The sequence below is a fragment of the Diplotaxodon limnothrissa genome, linkage group LG13, assembly GCF_057381915.1.
Source record: "Diplotaxodon limnothrissa isolate DT_005_m linkage group LG13, D_limnothrissa_male_GT1.1, whole genome shotgun sequence".
Taxonomy (NCBI): domain Eukaryota; kingdom Metazoa; phylum Chordata; class Actinopteri; order Cichliformes; family Cichlidae; genus Diplotaxodon; species Diplotaxodon limnothrissa.
This window is the reverse complement of record NC_140608.1, coordinates 17,887,131-17,909,694: the sequence shown is the minus strand read 5'-3', so window position 1 is coordinate 17,909,694 and position 22,564 is coordinate 17,887,131. Positions and strand designations below refer to the sequence as shown.

The 22,564-nt window shown below is 40.4% G+C and overlaps 3 protein-coding genes across 6 annotated transcripts; 1 reads left to right on the top strand and 2 right to left on the bottom strand.

Annotated features, from left to right (window-relative positions):
- Positions 1-1,590: 1,590 nt before the first annotated feature.
- Positions 1,591-9,601, top strand: oit3 (oncoprotein induced transcript 3). Of its 2 annotated transcripts, none has more exons than XM_085368788.1 (9): positions 1,591-1,709; positions 3,089-3,463; positions 3,552-3,662; positions 4,675-4,797; positions 4,916-5,038; positions 6,133-6,293; positions 6,451-6,863; positions 7,592-7,691; positions 7,862-9,601. In XM_085368788.1, the coding sequence occupies exons 1-9, from the start codon at positions 1,652-1,654 to the stop codon at positions 8,012-8,014; spliced, it is 1,617 nt and encodes a 538-aa protein (XP_085224914.1). In that variant the 5' UTR covers positions 1,591-1,651; the 3' UTR covers positions 8,015-9,601. The 2 variants fall into 2 exon arrangements, with proteins under 2 accessions (XP_085224914.1, XP_085224913.1); XM_085368787.1 differs by having other exon boundaries at positions 4,675-4,809.
- Positions 8,671-12,784, bottom strand: pla2g12b (phospholipase A2, group XIIB). Of its 2 annotated transcripts, none has more exons than XM_085368791.1 (4): positions 12,064-12,784; positions 10,188-10,276; positions 9,902-10,067; positions 8,671-9,792 (listed from the first exon to the last, which is right to left on the bottom strand). In XM_085368791.1, exons 1-4 carry the CDS (start codon positions 12,668-12,670, stop codon positions 9,674-9,676), a joined length of 981 nt encoding a protein of 326 aa, XP_085224917.1. In that variant the 5' UTR covers positions 12,671-12,784; the 3' UTR covers positions 8,671-9,673. The 2 variants fall into 2 exon arrangements, with proteins under 2 accessions (XP_085224917.1, XP_085224918.1); XM_085368792.1 differs by having other exon boundaries at positions 10,200-10,276.
- Positions 12,785-14,285: 1,501 nt separating this feature from the next.
- Positions 14,286-18,887, bottom strand: LOC146620143 (uncharacterized protein C6orf118-like). Of its 2 annotated transcripts, none has more exons than XM_085369723.1 (9): positions 18,273-18,887; positions 17,953-18,075; positions 17,454-17,513; positions 16,484-16,590; positions 16,337-16,398; positions 14,767-14,951; positions 14,596-14,649; positions 14,415-14,476; positions 14,286-14,328 (listed from the first exon to the last, which is right to left on the bottom strand). In XM_085369723.1, the coding sequence occupies exons 1-9, from the start codon at positions 18,885-18,887 to the stop codon at positions 14,286-14,288; spliced, it is 1,311 nt and encodes a 436-aa protein (XP_085225849.1). The 2 variants fall into 2 exon arrangements, with proteins under 2 accessions (XP_085225849.1, XP_085225850.1); XM_085369724.1 differs by having other exon boundaries at positions 14,767-14,936.
- Positions 18,888-22,564: the final 3,677 nt, after the last annotated feature.

The window sequence follows — 22,564 nt, the reverse complement described above, 5'->3', positions numbered from 1 at the left end:
CTGCTCACAAGTAAAATACAGCTAAGGTCATGGTCTCAATAGTTTTGCAAAACATCTTGATAAGAAAAAAAATTCATCCAAATGAATCATTAGAGCTGTCACAATTGTCTTGAGAGCAAACTAAATGTGATCTCTAATCTTCATGACCTTTCTGGTTAGTACCTAGCTGCTCATTTAGTTAAAAATCCAACAGGTCAATCTCAGCTAAAGGATCATAAATGGGATTTAGTGTCAGGAACTGGATCCGGCAGTGCAGCTTTAACAAAACTGACCAACTCACAGAGGTGTGTGGTTCCTTATCATCATCTTCTGCTTATTCGTTTTACAGTCGTAGGGAGGTTTTGAGACTATCCCAACTGTCATAGGGTAAGAGGGAGGGTACACCCTCGACGAGTCACCAATCTCCTCATCTGCATCCATGGATGGAGTTCATCCATTCATCATCAGTTACTCAGCTTGCTTCATCCATCCTACGGTGAATTTAGAATCGCCAGTTAACCTAACGTCATGCATGTCTTTGGACTGTGGGAAGAAGCCAATGTACCTTGAAAGAATTACACAAACGGGGAGAAAATTCAAACTCAACATAGAAAGCCCAGCCTGGAGTTGAGCCCCGGACCTTCTTGCTGTGAAATGACCGTGCTAACCACCATCATGTGACCCTCTTTAACGCCATAATATTAAAAATCAAGCCTAAAAGAAAGCATTGATCCTTAAGGCAAAAGCAATCCTTTTAAGCAAAGTCATGAAGAAGTCAAACTATAGTAACTTATTCAGATTATGACTCAGTTGTCCACATATAAGCCTAAAAATCTGGCCTTTAAATAGGAAAAATTAAGAGCATTACATAAAGGAGCAAATAAGGTTTTATAATACATATAAACATATAATTTATGAAACTCCTGCACTGTTCTAAAATACAATGCTGATTCAGTCTATTTGTTCCCCAGAGACTTGCAGCCAGGAGGACTAACGACATCTTACTTACAGAGCTAAGTGTTCTGACTCATTTCTTCTAACTACCTCATGGATTAATGTCTCCACTGACTTAATTACATAATGAGACACAAAAACTGCAAGCCTCAGGTTGGCTTCTGCAGGTTTTAAATGAAAAGGGCAAAGCTGTAGATACCTCCGCTGGCGGCCTGAAAAACCTACGAGCACACGTCGACTCTGCTGGATCAGTTTGTCCTCATCAAAGGTCTTGCTGCGCTAAAATTTGAGTGTGCAAACCTCGCCGTCACCATCTTGAAGTGAAAGATGCTTCAGCGCGACGCTAAGCAGTTTAATCAGATTGGTTAAACCGAGATTAGATCATCACTCGTTTTTTCAACGAGCTTTAAATCAGGAAGAAAGGAAGGACAGACGTGTCTCAAGCTCCAGTCAGAAAACATGTGTTGGATATTTTAAAGGCATGTGCAGTGTAAAAATAGTTTTCTGATGGAAACAATGGGAGGATGGTCCTGTTACTGGATTTGGGGAGCAGAAGGTCAGGGATTCAAGGTGAGAGAGGGACATGACAATTTGACAAAGATAAGAGGTGACTATTAAAAACAGACTTCCTCAAAAAGATGAATCAGAAGTGCCGCACATACACAAACACACTCAGGCTTGAGCTTGGATCTTCTAACCAACAGCGAGAAAGCAGATCATGATTTTTTTGGTAATTACCGGTCTGGCGCTGGAGATTCTTGCAGTTGCAGGTGTAGGTAAGTGGATTATGCAATTTTTTATACTTACGTCCAAAATAAGCAGGTATGTCTACTATAAAAACGTTTTTACTGTGATTAAAAGCAACGTGAAATTTAATGGTCAAGCTGCCAAAAGCATTACTGTAGTTTTTACATAAATCTAAAGAAAAGCTCAGATAAGTGCAGTTTTTGGGTACTATGTGGATTTATACACATTTAATGCTCTGGTGAGTTTTTAAGCAGATTAGCAGTGTTACTGGAAAACCAGGCACAGAGCAATAAACAATGTCGGGCTTTGGCCACACAAGAAGTTGTTAGAGTGATCAGGTCATTCTTGTTTTGTCCACATTAATAAAATATCACTAACTGTAACCTTTAACAAAAAAAAAAAGTGATATGAAAGAGAGTAAGTTTGTGCACTGTTGCTCTTCATCTTCATTTGTACAGACAAGATCAGGTCAGACATGGCTCCATATTCTCCCCAAAGCCTTATTAAGTTATTCATGCCCCATCTGGAAGATTTAATGCTCCCATTAGCATACATCCGCATGAGTCAGCTATGTCCTTTGCCCCTTCTGTGCTGTTGGAGCCGGGCACATTTGGTCAGTCGTACGTCTCTCAGAAATGGCCATTAATGCTGTCAGAAGACTCAGACTGCGGATTGATCTGTCTGCTTTTACTTGAGCAGCGTGGTGACAAGATGTACTGTCCATTAGTTGGCGGAGGCCTATATAGTCACAAAATTAGACAAATAGCACAGTCTGCACTGTACTGTATGTGTTTGCCTTCACGTCTCTGGTGAGCTTCGTTCTGTCAGGTGTCACACACAAAGCACTTCCATGATCTGTCTGCTTATTCAGCCCTGCGAATACTGTCTGTTAAACCCTTCTTTTCCTCTCATTGCCCACTCCCTCATGCTGTCACCTTTTGTTTTATGTCTGCCCCTTAATTACACTGTTAAAAAGGGCATGAAGAAGGGAAATACTATTGATCGTTTTCCTGCACTTTGTTTATTCTCCCTGTTCAGTCGCTCTCTCTTGATTCTGCTGGCAGTAGTGAAAAGAGTCACCACTGACAGAACTCATTGGCTAAAGAGGCCTTTGAGGACAGCTTGTTGGCTTTTAGTCCAATTAAGCTGTTTCCATCTATCTGGCCAATCCAAAGCTTTCATGGTAACAAATGGTCAAGTGGGCAAAGTACCTAATGGTGTTAACTTGAATTCAAATATACAATAGAGCGCGCACCAAAGCCTCTTTCTGAGCCTTTATATGCCAAACTTCTTTCTCAATGATTCATCATTTACAGTTTAAATGATTTATATTAAACACATTTATCTTACTTTTTAAGGATCTAATCATGTGGTGCTTATTTTCTCCCTTCCCACCACCCCGCCTCAGTCTTGGACCCCTGCTCTGCGTACATCAGCTTGAACGAACCGTGGAGGAACACAGACTACCACGTCAACCAGTCATCCGGCGTGCCCCTGTGTGACAGCCACGTCTCCGGTGAATGGTATCGCTTCACAGGCATGGCCGGGGATGCCATGCCCACCTTCTGCATCTCCGAGAATCACTGTGGCACACACGCCCCCATTTGGCTCAATGGCAGCCACCCAAAGCTCCATGAGGGCATCATCACCCTGCCTGTCTGCGCCAGCTTCAGCAACAACTGCTGCCAGTGGAACGCCAGCGTGGATGTGAAGGCCTGTCCTGGAGGATACTTTGTGTACCGCCTGCCAAGGCCGTCAGTCTGCTTCCATGTGTACTGTGGCCGTGAGTGAGCACGTCGGATGTGACATCTGTTGGTTCGTGAGATGCTTTTTTCAGTAGCCTGACTTTGTTGTTTTTGTGTGTTGCAAAGATTTCTACGATATTTGCGATGAGGCCGACTGCACGGGTCCCACGTGTCCGCAGTCTGACTGCCGCTGCGCCCCTGGAAATGTCCTGGGACCAGACGGACAAACATGCCTGGGTGAGACATGCAGAGAGGGAGGAAGTGGAGGAGACAGATAAGTTGTGCAACAGACAGAGATAAGCGAGGGAACACGGAAGACAGATAGGCTGGAAACGTTTCGTGGAAAACAACAAGAAAAATCAATCCAGCTGGATTTTCAGTCGGTTCACGCAACTGTTTTATTTTCTAATTAAGCTGTTCCTATGTTATTCCTCATTTACCCAACGTAATATCCAGTGGCAAGTAGGGTGACGATTGCTGCTCTATGTATTTATATCACCTATAGCACGATCATTTGTACAAGACATTCATTCACAAAGAGATTGGTATACCAAGGTATAAAGTATACAAATATGAATATATTAATATTTAAGTCTTGTCTTGTGTGTTGGTTCACTCATATCCCCAAATCGTTCAACTGGTAATCTTTCTCTTAACTATTTTCACTGTTCATTACTTATTTTTAATGAGCCTATCACAACGTCTTTAGAATATTAATATTAAAATAAAGCTTATTTTATTTTAAGGAGCAGAGCCTGATTTAAAAAAGCAACAGAAGCAATCAAACATTTTAAAATACTGATTTATGGTATACGCTCAAGGTGAGCATCTGCAGGTGTACGTGTGTGTGTTTGTGTGTGGCATACCGGGGCTTAATGATGGTTGACAGGCATGCTAGGGCAGCCTGGCCAGTTTGAAATTTACCATAATCTCATTATTCATCCATCTACCAAATCTGCCAGTCCTCACCTCAGTAATTACGTTCTCATTTCTTCATTTTGGCTCACTCTTTCTTCGCTCTTTTGCACTCTCACTTTTGTTTCACCGCACACTTTTATTTCATCCATCATTATTTCTTTGCTGGGCCTCTCAGGATTATAAATGCAGGTTTAAAGTCCTTTAAAGTTGATGTATCATTCCTAAGTGGATGGCCTCAAGGTGATACACTCCACTCTACCCATCTGCTGCTCAGTTATTTAAAACGAAACTCATCTGATATTAATATCTGAACCTGTGTGTGTGTGCTCAGATGTGAACGAATGCGATCAGGGCAACGGTGGCTGTGCAGAGGTATGCGTGAACACCAAAGGCTCTTGGCGCTGTGAGTGCGGACGAGGCCGTGTGCTGGATGAGGATGGACGCACCTGTAGAGGTACAAGCACAGGTGTGCACTTATGTGTATTTGTTGTACAGAGATGAGTAAACTGGACACACACACACACACACACACACACACACCTCCAAATACTCTCCTGTTCTCTGTGTTGAAGAGATAGCAGGCTGTCATGTTAACAATGGAGGCTGCAGTCATGGCTGCTCCGCTCTGCTGGACTCCTATCAGTGCCACTGTCCCAGAGGGCTGGAGCTGGGAGAGGACAAGCGCATATGTCAAGGTGCGTGTGTGAGTGAGAAAAAAAGGTAGATATCAGTGATAGGTAATCAATCGGGCAAAAAAAGAAGCAGCCGTGAAGATAAATGTTTGGATTTATCTCATCTGATTTTTCAGCAGAGATATGAGGTGAGTGCATTTCTTCAGGTTTATTATTACTGTTGTCAGGGACGACCTATAATCATATTTGAAGAGAATAACATGATTGGCCTTTTCTAGAGAGCCTTTTTTGAGAATCAAGAAAAATTGTCTGTTGTCTGTTTGTTTTTTTTGTTTTTTTGTCATTTATGAAAGAAGACTCCAAAGAAAAAAACATTTTTATTATGGTTTATTGAGCAGATTAAGTTTTTGATTAACAGTTCACTAGATAATAAATCAAGAAAAAAATGTTCTTTTAAGTCAGAATGCAAAAACATTCACCTGTAAACATTATTTTATTCTTGATTTATTTCTCAGTGATCAAGCACTAATGTTGTCAAAAGAGTACAAACAAAATCAAGGCTTTTGGATTTAAATCCCTTGAACAACAGTTTGCCAAAACATAAAAGGAATGATGCTGATATTCACAGTGGGGGAGCTGGAGCCAGCAATACTTTGTTTATGGAAATAAGATGTAATTGCCAAAACTGACAATTTGTTTCTTTTCCTTGCGCAACACATAAAAAACAACAGCACGGCATCACATGTTCAGAAATTTCCAGCAAGAAAGTGATAAATCAGTAGAAACTACTTAGAAAAGTTAAGCGGCCACTAGTGGTAGAATGAAGCAGTGTCTTGGGGCGGCTGTGGCTCAGGAGATAGAGCTGGTCGTCTACGTATTGGAAGGTCAGTAGTTCGATGGCTCATCCTGGCTCCTGTAGTTGCTCCTTGTTTTTCTGCTGATAGAACTCGGCAGCTGGCTTTTACTGGTTTCTGTATCATTACTTCTCGCCACAGGGCATCATACTGTGTGATGTGGCATATGTTGTTGTATAATGATCACACAACTGTGAGATCATTTTAAGCAGCTTTTTGTTGTTTTATCCATGTAATAGTTGGCGATTTCTGTTTTATAGTGTTATAAAGAATCTGTGATATCTTTGACTCCCCCCTCTGCAGTTCCTGTCCAGTGTGATTCCAGCTCTATTACAGTATCAGTTCCTAAGGACCTTGTAGGCGGCCTGGAGCTCTTTCTCTCCAACTCATCTTGTCGGGGTGTCTCCAATGGCACACACATCAACCTCAACTTCAGCCTCAAGACATGTGGCACAGTAGTTGAGGTCAGAGGAACTGGGGTGGAATTTTTGATAGAATGTGCCCTGGGTTAAATATGTAAGCCGAAGGCTTTGAAAAATGAGCAGTGCACTTTAATATGGGTTGCTCAAGCTTGTTACTAACTGAAAAACCCATTAATGTAATATAAATGTTCGCTCTCAGGTGACAGCTAATAAGATTGTAGGGACCAACCTGGTGACAGGTCTCCCAAGGAGCAGCCCAGGAAGCAGCGGGGACTTAATAGTCCGCACCGGCAAGTTGGTGCTCCCAGTTACCTGTGAGTTCCCCAGGGAATATCAGGTTTCAGATGGATACCAGGCAAGCCAGCGCAACTCAGCCCTAGAGCTGGAGGGCCACAGTGAGGGGGTCTTCACTTTCTCCTTAGAGCTTTTTAAGGATGCCCAGTTTTCAGAGGCCTACCGCACCCCACCCCAGCTCCGCCTGCATGACTCCCTCTTCTTTGGGGTTGAGCCTAAGGAGAGAGTGGATGGTCTCTCTTCCCTGGTGGAGAGCTGCTTTGCTACACCGGGGCCCAAAGCTGACCAGGCCCTCAAGTACTACCTCATCAGAGATGGGTGAGTGTAGGTTTCATGTTATTTCATTTCACATATAATGTATATATTTATGTGCCTTATTTGTTTCTTCAATTAATCACTGTCTGTTTTGCAGCCCTCTACTGGCCAAAGATATAATGCAATAATCTACTTTAAATTAAAAATTGTCTTTACATTTGCAGGCGACAGATAGACAGATAGATGTCTGAAGAAATAATCAAAACAATCAGTCTGGTGTAAATAGCCACGCAAACAGATTTTACTTTATTTATTTATCAGAAAAGACGTTTCTGCCTTGCTAACAATAGAAGTGCATTGAGTTCCAGTTATTGTAGTAAATGTCATCAGTATGAGATCCCACTGCTGTGTCTTATAAAGGTCTTCTTGGCATCAGGTGCTCAACAGTTATCCAACCGGAAATCACTCTTTCAGCTGAAAAATGTCACTCTGTCTTGTACTCTGACTAGTTCAGAAAAAATACAACACATAGTTTTGGGTAGAAAAATGGAAACAAAATTTTTAAAATGTATGAAACACGCTTTTTTCCAGTGAATGCAGTTTTCCTCTGCAGACACAATAGGTCATCACTAAATCTATATTCATGCTTGCCAACAAATGCGGCAGGCTGTCAGGACCTTGAAGCATCTAATCTCTTAATGAAGTGCCTTGTTAGAAACATTTATGGATCTCTTTTTATTGCATTAAGATGCATGTGTGACTCTAGTTTCTCTCTTTGGCTTCCTACGCAGATGTATTGCTGATGAAACAATGACACAGTACTCGTCAAAGGACCAGCTCTCTAAGCACTACCAGGTCCCCGTCTTCAAGTTCATTGGCAAGGACAACCGAGTGAGTAAAAGGAGCATGCTGGGAGCCAGCTGGCGAATGTGTGTGGACTTATGCCTGCATAGCTCTATACTGCAAAGACTGTATTAATAGACCATGTGAATTAGAAGAATCCTTTACACTGTGAAGGCAGTCTCAAAATATCAAAACAAGCTTGCTTCCTCTGTTTACAGCAAGTGTTCCTGCACTGCCAGGTGCTAGTGTGCCGGGCAGGAGACTCCCGCTGTGCTCAGCGCTGTCGGGGACGCGTCCGACGGGAGGTTCAGACGGATGAACCTCAGGAGCAGCACGCATTGAGCGCAGGCCCCATCATTATCCTGCCTTAATCATGGCAATTATACAATGCTATCAACACAAACATCAACAAAAAAGCCATGAAATTAAACAATCAGCACAGTTGCATTTAAACTGAAGTGAACACTTTATGGTTTTTCTCACTTTCTGTCATTCGTACACTATTTGAGTGGTGCTTTTCCAGATTAAACATGCGTAGAGTTTGAGATAATAAAGTCAGCGTGTCAGTGTTTGTGCACGTAATCCTTATGAGCCAAAAGCTCAGATCTTAGACTGTGCTGAACATTCAGTTTCAGACTTGTTTTGTACTCTTGTAATTTGTAAGATGTCAAAGAAAGGGATACCCAGCTCTGGCTATAAGAAAACCTCACCCACCTTCTACACCCACCTTTTTTTTTTTTTGAGAAGAAGCCAAGCAGAAAAAAGATGGTTTAAAGAAAGAGGAGTTAAAACAGCTTGAACTGACAATTGGCACCAAGGCCAGTTGTAAGATGAATAAGGATAATTTTGAGCAGCTTTAGTAGAGTCCAAAAATAAAAATATAGAGATGGACATAAGCATGATGGAACCCCTTTAAAAAGGAATCGTCCAGTTCAGTTGATCTGGTAATCCGGAGAGTAAATAAATGTAGACATAGACACAAAGAAGCCAAGCGCACTGTATATATGTGTATACAGTATATCCTCCTTCTGCTGTTATTTATATTGTTGGAGATAACTTTTATTCTCATTAACACATCATAACAAGTTTGCATCTGTTGGACTTGCAGCACATTATGCTGACCTTAAAGTGAATGACATTTCGATTAAAAAGCGAGAAAGGCGCCACACATCACTCATAACAGCTACAACATGAGAGATGATTTTCTGGGTCACACTTTCAGGCATTTCCCAGGCTTGATTACAGCTTAGAGACTTAGTGGATTTATGGAAGTGGTTTATTTCTCACCCCATCTCCAACTTAAAAAACCCCCCACCCCATCTAAAACATCTATAAGATGCGTTCTGACTCATTTGCTTGGTGTAATCGATGAGGAGCACGCCACACATCACAGTGTGCTGGGAAAGAAATATCAGAACCCCGCGTCTGGAAATTATGCATAAGCTTCATCACTCCGACAATTAATCTGGAGTTAATCGTGTCAGTTTAGCTGCAATTAGTCTTTAATGTATTCATAAACATAACAAATAACTGGCAAATAACTTACATCAAGCATTAACATAGTAGGCATTAGATTTACATGACACTGACTTAAGGTTTGAGCAGCTTGACAAATTTAAGATAGCAGCACACAAGGAGCCTTGAGCACCACAGTAATTATCTGGTGTCTTTCTGTCTAGAGGAAATTAATCCGGTGACAGTATCCTTTCTATCTTCCCGTCACACACTTTGTTTGGAGTCATCAAGTAATTTATGGTAATGGAGTCATAGAGTCAATTGGCCTAAAATGAGGAGCATGGCGAGTGAATATGCACGAACAATTGTGAATAAATCCAAAGAAATTGTTCACTTAAATTCCTCTTTTATGTCTTTTTCAATCTCTGGCCTCTGAATCTTGAGAGGGCTCTTGTGAGGCATCTCGTCTATGAAGGGGAAAAAAAAGAAGCCTATAAATGCACGCTATGCGTGTGAAAATATGACTCTGTTAGTTGTCTTCAAAAGCACACAGATGATGTCCATAGTGTTCTGTGTCACAGTTCATCCCTCTCCTCTCCCTCGCAGACACACGCTGCCCTCTGGCTGTTCATGTAAGGTCTGCAACCAAGAGTCCAAACTGTGTTGTAGAGAGCGTCTGCCATCGATTCACAGGCTAGGAGAAAAAAATATGAGAGAGGAGGGACGCTGATTAATTTATTTTTTCTTCTTTGACAACTTGTGGCTATGCACAGGCAGGAAGAGGGGAAAGTTAAATATCTCACCTTGCACTTTCGAAACAAACCCCAGACTCTTCTTAAGGTCAGAGCAGATGCCATGCAGGCACGAGCGAAACCTGGAGTCACAGTCGTACTTGCTCGTACCGCAGTTTTCGTAGCACATGTCAAGCTGGTTGCAGCACTTTGTCATAGCAGGGATCCCCAGGTCAAGCTGTCAGAGATAGATTGTGTCAGCACAGTCTGCTCAAACCGAACATGTGGCTTTTACAGCCATTAAGGTTGTTAATGATATTGCTTTGAAAGCTGTTGGTGCTATGAACAGGCAACCTACAGCAGCATTCACCTGGAATCCCACCAGAGAGGTGCTGCAGCCGTTGGGCTCTGAGAGCTGGAAGCCAGGACGAGGTTGAGGAAGTTCTCCTGAGAAAACATGGAAGCTTCATTTAGGTCTTGAACTTGACTGCGTTAGCAAACAAATTTCATGAGTTGCTCCTGTTCATCCTCAGGTGTGTATCATTTCACAGATAAGATATACCTTCTGTTTGAGAACATGTATATGGATGATTGAGACGAGGGAAAGCTAAACTCCCACTGATAAACAGATGCATTCAGATTTCGGTATAAGAAGCCTGAGGCCCAGGCATGTTATCTTGGATCAATAAAGAAGTACTTTAGCCCTGATCGTCGGTCCTGAGGCTCAGAGAGAGAAACTCTTGTCTAAATTAGAGGCATTTTCACTATGTCCTTCGCTACAAGTGAAAAACCTGGGTGTTATTTTTGACTCTGAGCTTGGTTTTATCCCACATATTAAACATGTGACCAAAATTGGATTTTATCATCTAAAAAATATAGCCAGAGTCCGCCCTATTCTCTCTCAGGCCAACACAGAGATGCTGATGCATGCTTTTATTACCAGTCGTATTGATTACTGTAATGCCCTGCTCTCTGGTCTTCCTAAGAAGAATATTTCAACTTTACAACTTTTACAAAACTCTGCAGCTCGTGTGCTGACGAAGACCAGAGGGCGGGCCCACGTTACACCGGTTTTAGAATTGCTGCATTGGCTCCCCGTGTGTTTCAGGATCGATTTTAAAGTTCTTTTATTGGTTTTTAAATGTCTTAATGGTCTTGGGCCTTCTTATCTCTCAGATCTGCTTTTACCATATGAACCCTCGCGGACCCTGAGGTCCTCTGGTACTGGCCTTTTGATTGTCCCTAAAGTCAGGACACATACTCACGGAGAGGCAGCGTTTCAGTGGTATGGTCCTCGTCTGTGGAACAGCCTGCCGGAGGAGCTCAGGGCCGCAGAGAACGTACATGTTTTTAAGAACAGGCTCAAGACCCACCTTTTTAATTTAGCTTTTACTTAACGTTTATTTATTTTATGCTTATTTATTCTATCCTGTTATTTTATTATTAATTCAGGCTTTACCTAATATTTATTGATTTTATTCTTATCCATTTTTTAATCTTCTTACTCTATTTATATTTATATTTATATTGTAACCCGTTCTTATTTATTTTATCATTTTACCCTGTATATAGCCTATTGTGGCATATCTCCAGTGTTTCCTCGGAGGGGGCTCTCTGCACCGGGGCTGTGATTGACCGTGGCTGCTGGGTCTCTGGGGGTCCTCTCAGCCTGGCTGGGGGGCTCCTTTGCCTCCCTCCTGCTGTGTGCCTGGAGGCTGCGGTCTGTGACCGGCTCTTGGTGCAGACGGCTCCCTGTTATAGTGTTTCCTCACTTGGCTCATGTGAACCCAGCCCAATTTTTACTCTACATTAAGTGTGCGTGTGGGTGGGCGGGGGGGGGGGAAGATATGTATGTATTCACATCATTTATGTTAATGAGAGTGCGGGGAGTGAGTTGGAGGGTGGAGTGGGCTGCTTTTAACTATGTAAAGCACTTTGTGCTACATTTTTTGTATGAAAAGTGCTTTATAAATAAAGATTGATTGATTGATTGATTGGATTGATTGATTGATTGATTGATAGCAGTGGAATCGGATCTAAAAGTTGAACTAACCAAAAAATATCTAGTTAAGGAAGCATATTGGAAGTGGAAAACACAGTAATCATTTGAAAATCTGCTGAGGGTCAGAAACATTTTTTGGGGGGAAGCTAAAAACAACAATGTGTAAAAACTCTTCTCAAAATCCCTTAAAGACCGGTGAACTTGAACAGAGAATTTTAAGATGGATTCTTACCATATCTTCTGCAGCGGTACTCACAAACACCATTGTGTCCACCGACCAGTTCCACCAGGGAGTCGAAGTATCCGTGCGCAGTCTGGAAATTATTTCTAATAAAGTTGAGGCCCCAGCTGCTGTCTTCTTGTTCCTGTGCTGTTTTCTGGGACTTGTTTGTCTGAACTGGTCTGATCTCATTCGCCTCTTCCCCAGAAGAAGGTTGTTCCAGGCTCTTAGCTTCTTTAGTAAAAGCTTTCAGAGCAGGGCTGTCTCCAGGAGGCCCATCACTGCCTGGCACTGATTCTTTGACTGTAGCACCTTCTGCTACCACCTGGACATCTTCTTCATGTTTGTCACCTGATTGGCTACCCTTCACACCTATTTCACGCAGCGGTTTGTCACCAAAAACGCTGTTACCTGCGTTTGCCTCAGCTGAAGATGAATCACCTACTTCAACAGCAGTGACACCTTCTTTGGCTACGTCAACAGAGGCATCTTTGGCAGCGACAACTGACTCAGCAGCAGGGCCTCCGTCCTCCTTTGCGTCAGTCTGGTAGTAGCCTAAAGTGGCACACGTCCCTGTGGACAGGCAGAGGAGGAGCAGGACAACAGTCCGAAGCAGCATGGTGTCGAAGTGGCAACAATCCAAGCAGAAGTGAGCCGTCAGTAACAGGATGGGAAGAGCTTAGACTGTGAGGGACAAAAACACACTTTGCCCCGACTGACTCTGTCATCCAGAGCGAAGACTTCGACCTCTGATTAGATTCCGGCAGACAGCAAAGCATTCCCTCATGTCAGGGCAAAGGTCACCCTCTATCAATCCAAAGAAAAGCTTCAATGATTACACTAATTCTCTGTGATTATTTATCAAATGAGTACTGTCATCAAGGCTTTCTGCACACAGTTATAATTGGATTTCTTTTTCTTTTTTGCTAAGTCATGTGGAATTGAACCTAGAGGAAAATCTCTTTAGGATTCCCGTTAACGCAACATATTTAATACCCCGTTAAAGGAAATACAGCATTAAATAGAAATCCTATCCATGCTGACATTTCTCAAGACATTACAAACCCCTAGACTATCTTCACTGTTTCTGATAAAGGTTACACACAGACACTTCAGCCCTGAATAAGAACAGAGGCAAACTACTGTTAATGTGACATAAGAGAGTGGAAGCATAACAGCATGAACGTTTATGTTATGTTATGATTTCAAGAGTAAAAAAGTTCCGCGGCTCAGCTGGAACATCACTATGTGAAGAATACTAAGCAAATCTTTTCAGTTACACAGTAAAAGCAATATGGGAATTTTGCTTTAGTGCAGGCGTCTTAATTTCCTGCTGACACAATTTTCTCAAAAGTCTCTGCTGCCCTCTAGTGTTTGAAGAGTAGGTTGCTCCCAGTTATTCCATTACTTTATGTTTATATTTTAGATGGATGCTACACTGCTAGTTTATTTATGCAACGCATGACTAACTCTTATACACTCACATAGCATTATATATACAGTATACGTGTTATGTTATTGTATCTTATTTAACACTTAAGCTTTAAAAATTACTGCTAGACTAAAGCATCAGTAAATATAACAAAACAATACTCATAAGGAGGATTTTAAATATCACTGTGTTAATATTTTTGTGCTTTTTCTTAGAATGCAGGATTGGAGTGAAGCATTTTAAAATGGTGTCATTGTTTGCTTTCCGATACTAGTAGTTTGTTTACCCACAGTAGCATTTGCAGCACGCTACAGCTGGGAACAAATATTTTCTAACTAATAACGCTGCACTGTTTTGTTGTCGACAGTTCCCAGATGTGATCTGATTAACATCTCTGATTATGAGTCAGCTATATCGACAGCATGGTGCATGATGAGGGTGAGTGTAGTTGAACTAAGTCTGTTAAAGAACAAAAAAAAAATCTGCATTTTGCTTGAGTCAGAGCTCAGGCCTTAACAGAATACAGGTAGAATGAAATGACCACAAGGTGAAGGTTACTGCCAAAAACGAGGTTCAACTATTAACCAAATCTGAGAGTTCACTTAATTTTGTCACACAGCACAGTGAATGTATTATAGGTCTATTCAATAACACAATAACACACGAAAGATTTGTTTCTAAGTTATTAACTTTAGCGCGCTATGATTTTCCATACTTGAAACTGGGGCGACCAGATGATTTTTTAACAAGTTCATGCACACAAACACTTCTGCCACCGCCTTATGGCGACTGGTGACGCCATTCACTCTGCTTGTAGATCTTGGTGTATTTCATCCCACAAAATCCTGTGGTAAAACACAGCATAGCAAGAAGAAGTAAGTAAAAATGGTCACAAACTAATCAAGTGCCACATATTCACTGTTCCACATACCGTCTTATGGCCTTGCTTGCTTTCTCCTTGTTCAGCACTGCGCTGATGTTGTTTTCAAGATCCTTAAAAGACAGCACATCTGACTCTCACATAGTAAACATACATTTGAAATATCTAATACCTGCAATTAAAAAAAAACAAACAGACAAAAAACATGCTAAAAAAGACCCCCCTCTCATACCTTGCTAATGACCCTTAGATGCTCATTTGAGGCTATCAGCTTCAATATTTCAGTCTGGAAACAAACAGGCAAAAAGCACATTTCTTGCTAAACTCTTAACTTTGCTCAGTGTGATTTACAAGTTGAGCTATGCCTTTATAAGCCAGTGTGAAATGAGGCCAAATGTAGCACCTGTTGGTCTCTGATATGTCCTTTAGTAGCTGTGGTTGTAACAGTGGACACCAACTTCTCTTCTAGCTCTTCCTCCAGCTGTTTGATTTCCTTCCAAACATTCATTACTTGAAGCCTCTTGAACTGGATGCTGTCAGAATAGCCAGAGACACTCACAGTATCCTGCAGCCCTGACCGACATGTATCTGTTCAAACACAGATGAGGTGAACATGAATGCAATGCATAGAGAACTGATAAGAATTGATGCGTACTCATCATGGGCATGAATGCCATGGTAACTTTGGGCTTAATTTCTTTGAATTGTTGTTTACAGATGGGAGATGCTTTACAATTCCACCAGGGTGGCGTGATTGTAAAGCATACATCTTTAATGACTTAAAAAAACAAGAATTTGGTGCAGAAGTTTGGATTTTCTCTAATCTACACAGGGTCAAAAGCACACATACAGACTCAAAAATATACAAACATTCACTTAAATCTTTTAATATGTGGTGCTAAAAGTTCTACAATGTCTTTTAACTTGACATGGTCCATTAACTTCTTGCTAGTGATGATTGACTACAACTGGTAATTTCTCTTTGCCAGCATAGAAAAAATCCTTTGACAGTAGTCAATGGATTGACCAACACTGAGAAGAATGAGAAAAAGCACAAGTAATGCAGATGTGGCACCATGTTGTCAAGGTCTGGAAGAAGAGCCAAACTGTCACCCTCAGATGGGAAGAAATTAGGATGTTCAGAGACAACCAAACAACTGCCAAGACTAAAGCTTGTCATACGCTGGGAAATGCTGGAATAGCGTCATTACTATGGACTAAGAGGGTGCTCAACAAGAAAGAAGCCTTTGCACCAAAATGAAGTTCTTCAGGCTTGACTAAAATGTGCAGCGGTCTACATGAACAAGTCAAAAATCTTCTGGAGAAAAGTTTTATGGTCAGAGAAGGCAAAGATTGAGCTATTTGGCCATGGTGACAAGAGGTATGTTCGGAGGAGTAAAGGAGGCTTTCAAAGCTAAAAACACGTATCAGCTGCCAAGCATGGTGGCGGTAGGATCTGGCTCTGGGGCTGATTTACTGCCAGGGGTACTGACACATTAAACAAAGTGGAAGGAATCCAAATTCTTCAACTTCACCTCAAATCAACAGCTAGATGACTGAAACTTGGAGACAACTGGGTGTTCCAACAGGACAATGATCTCAAAGACACATAAAAACTGGTTTTGGAGTGGATAAAGCAGGTTAACATTAAAACATTCTGGAACGGCATTCCCAAAACGCTGACCTCAACCTAATTAAAATTATGGTCTAAAAGCTTCATTCATTAAAAGGTCTGAATTACTATGACATTCATAACGATAGTGATCCTAACTGCATATGAAGACATCCCTGCTGGGATTAGAAAGTGACCACTGACACTACAACGTTGTTTGTTATGACTGTTGGCACCAAAAAGTGATTATTTGTTCACTCTTAAAGACCGCAGATATATCTAAAACTTAGCATGCTGTATAGAAAATTAACTGTTTACTAACAATAAGGTACAAAAAATATGTTAAGGTCTTAAGACTTACTTTTCTTGTAACTGTCCTTCGGGTGCATGGCAGCTGAAATGTTCTGTAACTCATTTTGGACCCTGAGGTTTGAAAGGACAAACACACTTCAACTAAAGAGAATGTACATAAGTACAAGCCTGCTGTTGATACTTTGTTTTGTGGTACCGTTTCTTCTCCTCTAGAGCTCTTCTAGCCTCATGCTCCAGCCTGCAAACCTCCTTTTCAGCATCGTCCAACTTGGTTTCGCTTACTTTGAGTGAAGTATTCGGTGACTGAAGCAAGAACAAAACATTAGGACCTAAATTATTTTCCAAAAAAGCAAAAGATGCTTGAGATTAATGCTGCTAGTAGCTAGTAGCTGCTGTTATTGTGTATATATTTATTTATATTTAGATTTCTTCATACATTCTTATATAGTTCTATATTGTGTATTTTGTTGTACAGTTATTTTATTTTCAACTTTAATTTATATATTTTATCTTATTCCTTCCCAGTTAAATTTACCCTTCATTCTAATTTGTGTTGTACAGTTATTTCATTTTTAACCTTAATTTATATTTTATTCCTTCTTAGTTAAATTTACCCTTTTTAATTTTTCATATTTATTTCCTATCTTATTCATAGTCTTTTCCTTTTTTGTTTTCTTTAGGTCACGAGCAGTTGTCCAAGCATTTCACTACATATCGTACTGTGTATGACTGTGTACGTGACAAATAAAATTTGAATTTGAATTTGAATTTGGCTACTGCTGAAGAACTAAAGGTTTTATCCTTCTCTGTGGGAAGTTTAAATATTTACTGTTTAAACCTTGTTTAGAAATACGTGTAGGCTTTTTTTTTTTAAAGAAACATTAACTGTAGACAAGGGACTGAAAATACCCACAAAATCAAATAACGAACTCTGTGACAAGCGGCATCTTTGACTCTTTGTACTGTGAGGAAATCTACGAATATCAGCACTGTTGTTTTCCTTTTTTATGTAAAACAATTTCCATTCTTTAAAGGCAAAATGAGCATGAGAATATATTGTATAGGAACACTATGAATGAATGTCTTTGACACAAAAATGTCTGAATATCACAGTCATTTCTCAGGTTATATCTTCAGTATGTGTGTCTTTGGGCAGTGTTCCTTACCAGGCTGCGTGGTGAGGACTGCAAACTCATCAGGTGGTTGACGTATAAATCATATTCTGTCTGGAAGAGAAAAGAAAGCTTTATTACAGACTGAGAATTATGTTGATTTAAAAAAATGTCCTTGTAGAAAATCCTTCAGAAAAAGATTTTAGAAATTGTATGCACTGCAGCTTACTACCATGTTTAATAATAACAAAAAAAGGATTTCAGCTGCATGAAAAGTAAAATTGTGCACTTTGCAAACTGCAGCATGGGAAGTCTTTTTACTGACAGTCTAAGCAAAACTATCATGTGCAAAAGAAACTTGAGGCATTCGTTATGAATGAGCAGTAATGGAACCATCGCCCTCTGATGACCTCCTCTCTGATGCATCGCGACCAGGTTCCAGTGGCTGCTCTACTTGTACTTGCTACTCCAGGGACTCACTCTCTCTTGGCTCTAATACATCTGTCGGTACATGCTAAAAATGAGCTGGTGGGTACAGAGGAAATGGAAAAACCTTAATTTCCCTCAGGATGCGTCCAAACACTGGCGAGTCTTCACATACATCATCAAAGACGTCACTGAACACCGCAAGGCGGTCTCTGCTGGGCCAGCTCTGCGCAGACAACTTAATCAACCCCTGCGCACAAGACCACACACACAATATTAGCAGGTTAAAAGTGTGTTAGAGTGTATGCATGTTGAAGTCTGTGCATGTCTTTACCCTGTGTTCAGAGAGCACTTTAGGTTTACTATATCATGCAAAATGCAAAAAAAGAAAGAAAAAAGCAATTACAGACAGTTTATTGATGTCATGGTTTGTGTCACAATCCTCACCTCTTGCAGTTTCCTTGCATGCATTTCAGCAACATTTTTTACAGCCCAGAGGTCCGGTTTGGCCATGACTTGCCAGCCAAAGCATTTTTTCTTCTCTTGCTGGTTTTGGTTGTTCAGGCTGTCCTGGTCAGAACGGCTCAATGTGAAATGATGATTTACCCCCAGATCAGATGGAGATTTAGTTTTTTTCTGAGAACAAGCTTTCTGCTGGACAGGCAAAGTCCTTGAGGGACGGTAAACTATATGAGATAGACTTATATGTTCTCTTCTTTCAGGATGTGATGTATGATCTTGTGTGTACCCCAAGACTCTAGGCTCTACTAAAGCTGTGCCAGAAGTGAGCTCAGGGGGGAACTCTTTCATTTCATTCTTTTTTGCCTTTGTCTGTATCTGCTGGAGAGATAGTGGGTTTCGACTTTCTTCTTGGCTCTGAGACATCCTCCAAAAAACCGACTTTGTCTCCTCTTGAGGCTGACTCTGGTTCAGGCTGCGAGGCCCCAGATGACCCGAGGAGTAGGCCAGGATATCAGCCTTCTGCCCGGCTTCAGCCGCCAGCAGCAGTCTGTGGATATCACTCCCATAGCGCCCAGGCTTTGGCTTCACACTGCTGGACATGGCTGTGAAGGCCAACTTATTGTTGTATAGTTGTTTTAAAGACATACGAGTAATAATATCTAATTATCTCAAGAGGTGTACAATTTCTTAAAATATTAAAAACATTCGTTATTCTTTCTGGTGAATAGAAATGCACCCTAAAAAGGAATTTTTCTCTCAAACGAAATCAAAATGACTTAAATTTTATGGTAAATCCAGACACTGCACAAATAATTCAAAGAGAGTTTACGCTTATAGCAAAACTACTAGTGCCTCACATTCACGTGATTAATTTATTTACTAAAGATCGTGCTGCAGGATAACAGAATGAAATAAACTCTCATTAATGACCTCACCTGTTAGCTAACTGTAATTTGGACAGGCTCAGGACAGAAAACAAACTTTCTTCATGGCCGCAGCAGTCTGTGCTTCACTCGGTTGCCAAGGTGATCGAAGTGCGTAATGTTTGTGCTGCGTTCAGTGTCCCGATAATAATCGTACCCGTGAGCTTTCAGGCGCTAGTCCTCACCTGGACCTGACGAAGAAAACAGCTGGAGTGAGATTGTAGAGTACTCTATGCGTTAAGTAAGTTTGTGTTCATAGATATCTAAACATTAACGCAATTATGGGATCAGCTTACTTATATTCAAAGAAGGAAACTATTAAAAACATTTACATCTATAAAAAAAAAATTGTTTCATTATTTGATAAGAACTCCAGTGCTCTTCAATAAATACTACATATGTTCCTGCACAGAACGAAAAATTAATACAAATCTTTGTGAAATGGGGAAATGTTGTTACTTGTAAAAACTTTATTCAAACTCTTCACTTCATCTTCACCTGGTTCTTTGTAATAAGTGGGTTATTATGTGCATTAAACACAGGGTCCTGAGGGAGTAGGAGAAAAACAGTGAAACACGGACTCAGGGTTCAAGTCACCAGAATACACAGATGGCAAAATTGAACATGAATAAAAAACTGTAATGTATTTTATTGTACATTAATATGGTTGTGTTGCAACAACGTTTTGCATTCATTTGCATTCTTATTTTGTCCACTACCTCAACATGTAAAATGTTATCATTAGAGGTTTATTTAATGACTATTCACATATGAAATGCCACAGTCCATCTCTAGTCTGAGCAATGACTTAATTTAAGTAATTTAAGTTCCCTTAGTCAAAATGTAAATTTAAATTGATCATCTCTGTGGGAAGAATGCAGTCAGATTAAATATTGTTCATATTGTTTACTGAGAATTTGTAAAGAAATGTTTTTTAATAGTCAGTAGGCAATGGCACCAAAAAGATACTACATAATTATATGAAAAAATATGAAAGTAAGACAGAATTGTACAGTGAGTCATCTTTTTGTCTTTTTACTCCATCAATCCAAATGTGCTTAAACTTTCCCTCCCTCCATAGCACCAGCTGCCAACTGTTTAACACAGTGATGGATCTGTAGTTTTGGGCAGCCATCTTGTAGAAATTCGATTGTTAACATGAATGATAACGGCAGCGGATGAGGCTTTATTACAAAACTAGTTCAGTCAGCTGCAAGCCTTTGTCGTGCAAGCACAATAAGACAACTATACACACTCCCAGAATTCCAAGAGGAGATCTCAGGAACTCATCTTCTTAAAAGAAACATTTATGACATTCAGATTTTGCCGACTTTCGTATTCTTTCACTACATTTGTTTGACCAGCTCAAAGGGCAAAAGTGATATTACAGAGTGAATTAAATACAGTAATTATTACAGAGTTACCATAAAGTGTTGATACTGAAATGCTATAGATGCTATAAATGATAAACACTCTACTTTTCAGTTTATTTATAGCTGCAAACAAGAGGCCATTTCACAAATTTCCTGAAATTTCTAATAACTCAAAAGTATTAAAAAGTATTCTTTTCTTTTTTCATTTTTTTTTTAGAACAATTAAAAAGTAGGGTGATGCTACTGACCATTCAGGGGTGATGCATTGTTACTGATCATTGAAACAGGCCCAAGAAAGAAAGGTATGTAGGTAATGAATAAACTGGCACAAAGGTGTATTTTCAGGTATTTATTAAAAGTCATTTGGGCTACTGCTCTTACATGTACAGTTAAGACATTCCTCAGTTATTCTTGGTAACAGTAACATGTCTAGACTGTTTAATTTATCTTAATGTTTACTTTGTACAAAACAAAAAAAGGCCAACATTATTTTTCTTTGTATAAAAAATATAAGTTAATTTAAATTTAACTCTAATTAAGAAAATAACAATAGTAATAATAGCAATAATAATAATAATAATAATAATAATAATAATAATAATAATGATAAGCTAAACATAGTGCAGACAATAGGATATAACTGGTGCTGAAAAGTAGAAGGGACAGTGCAGTGACTTTATCATGTTGTCAGGTGGGGTTGGAGTGGGGAAAAGACAAAGCTTTCTTTCATGCTCGTGCTCTCTCTCTGTGTCTCTCACATACACACACACATGCGCACACACACACACTCACACACAGTCAGAAAGTGCGCGACTGCCATTCAGAGTAGCACCATCAGAGCATACATCTCAGTCTGTACAAACTAAATCCTAGATTGTACACAGTATACACCTATATGCAAAAAGTTTGAATATAAAGTTCGGTTTAGGTGCATGCTAATTGTTGCTCTTGGTTGAAGCTTACTGGAAGCAATTCTGAAAAGTAAGACAGAGCACATGGTGGTAACTGATGGCGCGCTTACCCACGTGCCACCACCGAGCGTCTACAACCAACGAAACATTCATCGAAATGTACATTCACAACACTGGGGGCCGCAGTATCAGTCGCATAACAAATTACTGGAGCAATAGTGTCAGTCTCTGAGGGACACTGTCCACTGGAATGACAGTTTCAGACAAATAAATTTGTCTTTTGGAAGATCTCGGAAACTCATGTGAAAGCGTCCAAATGTGTGTGCGCCCCCCCCCCCCAACCCCCAGCATGAGGTTGGAGAATCAGTGTAAAAGTGTAAAATGATTGATTTCCTTCGAGGGAAACTTCAGTCACACACCGGCAAACGGTCAAACTACATTCTTCACTTGCAATCCCAGAGTTGGACATATTTCACTTTAGCTTAACAGGTTTGACATTATGGGAAAATATGAAGCAGATGACTGTTTGCCGTTAACTTCAGCCTCTATGAAACTTGCTTGTAAAAAAAAAAAGAGAAGATAAAACATCCCAAACTATGCAGTCCACTTCCTACAGTCATTCTTTAGTTAACTTGTTGTGCAAAGTAATTGATGATGTGATAGTGGCTTCAAAAATGAGAGAGGAAATTAAGCAGTATGCAGTCTTGGCTTAATATAAACATCTGGAACGGGAAACTTGCTCATTCCTTTTTCCTGATCTCCGTACTACAAACAGTGACTGCTGATCTGGGGTCAGATCCTGTTAATCCGAAGGATGTTGATGTACTGTGCAGCAGGTTTCTACACGCTTGGGGCTAAAAGGCTGCGGGGTCCACTTCAGGAAACATTGTGACTCTCTTGTGACTGTATTCACAAATGTCGGCATTATGTAACTCATCACAGTTCATTCACGCTTGTAGCATACACTGCAGGGGATTTCTGCCATCTCCTCGCAGAATAGGCTGTATGTCTTTATTCAAGTACTGCAAAGGATTTTTGCTGAAAAAGTAATAAAAAAAAATCTAGTGTCC

Coding starts and splice junctions, on each gene's coding strand:
- oit3 (XM_085368787.1), top strand. CDS start 1,652: ATGATTTTTTTGGTAATTACCGGTCTGGCGCTGGAGATTCTTGCAGTT. Junction 4,810..4,915: donor CTGTAGAGGTACAAGCACAG/GTGTGCACTTAT, acceptor TCTGTGTTGAAG/AGATAGCAGGCTGTCATGTT. Junction 6,294..6,450: donor CATGTGGCACAGTAGTTGAG/GTCAGAGGAACT, acceptor GTTCGCTCTCAG/GTGACAGCTAATAAGATTGT.
- pla2g12b (XM_085368791.1), bottom strand. CDS start 12,670: ATGCTGCTTCGGACTGTTGTCCTGCTCCTCCTCTGCCTGTCCACAGGG. Junction 10,277..12,063: donor GTACCGCTGCAGAAGATATG/GTAAGAATCCAT, acceptor ATGTTTTCTCAG/GAGAACTTCCTCAACCTCGT. Junction 10,068..10,187: donor GATTCCAGGTGAATGCTGCT/GTAGGTTGCCTG, acceptor TATCTCTGACAG/CTTGACCTGGGGATCCCTGC.
- LOC146620143 (XM_085369723.1), bottom strand. CDS start 18,887: ATGTCCAGCAGTGTGAAGCCAAAGCCTGGGCGCTATGGGAGTGATATC. Junction 16,591..17,453: donor AGTCCTCACCACGCAGCCTG/GTAAGGAACACT, acceptor TTCTTGCTTCAG/TCACCGAATACTTCACTCAA. Junction 16,399..16,483: donor GCTCTAGAGGAGAAGAAACG/GTACCACAAAAC, acceptor TTCAAACCTCAG/GGTCCAAAATGAGTTACAGA.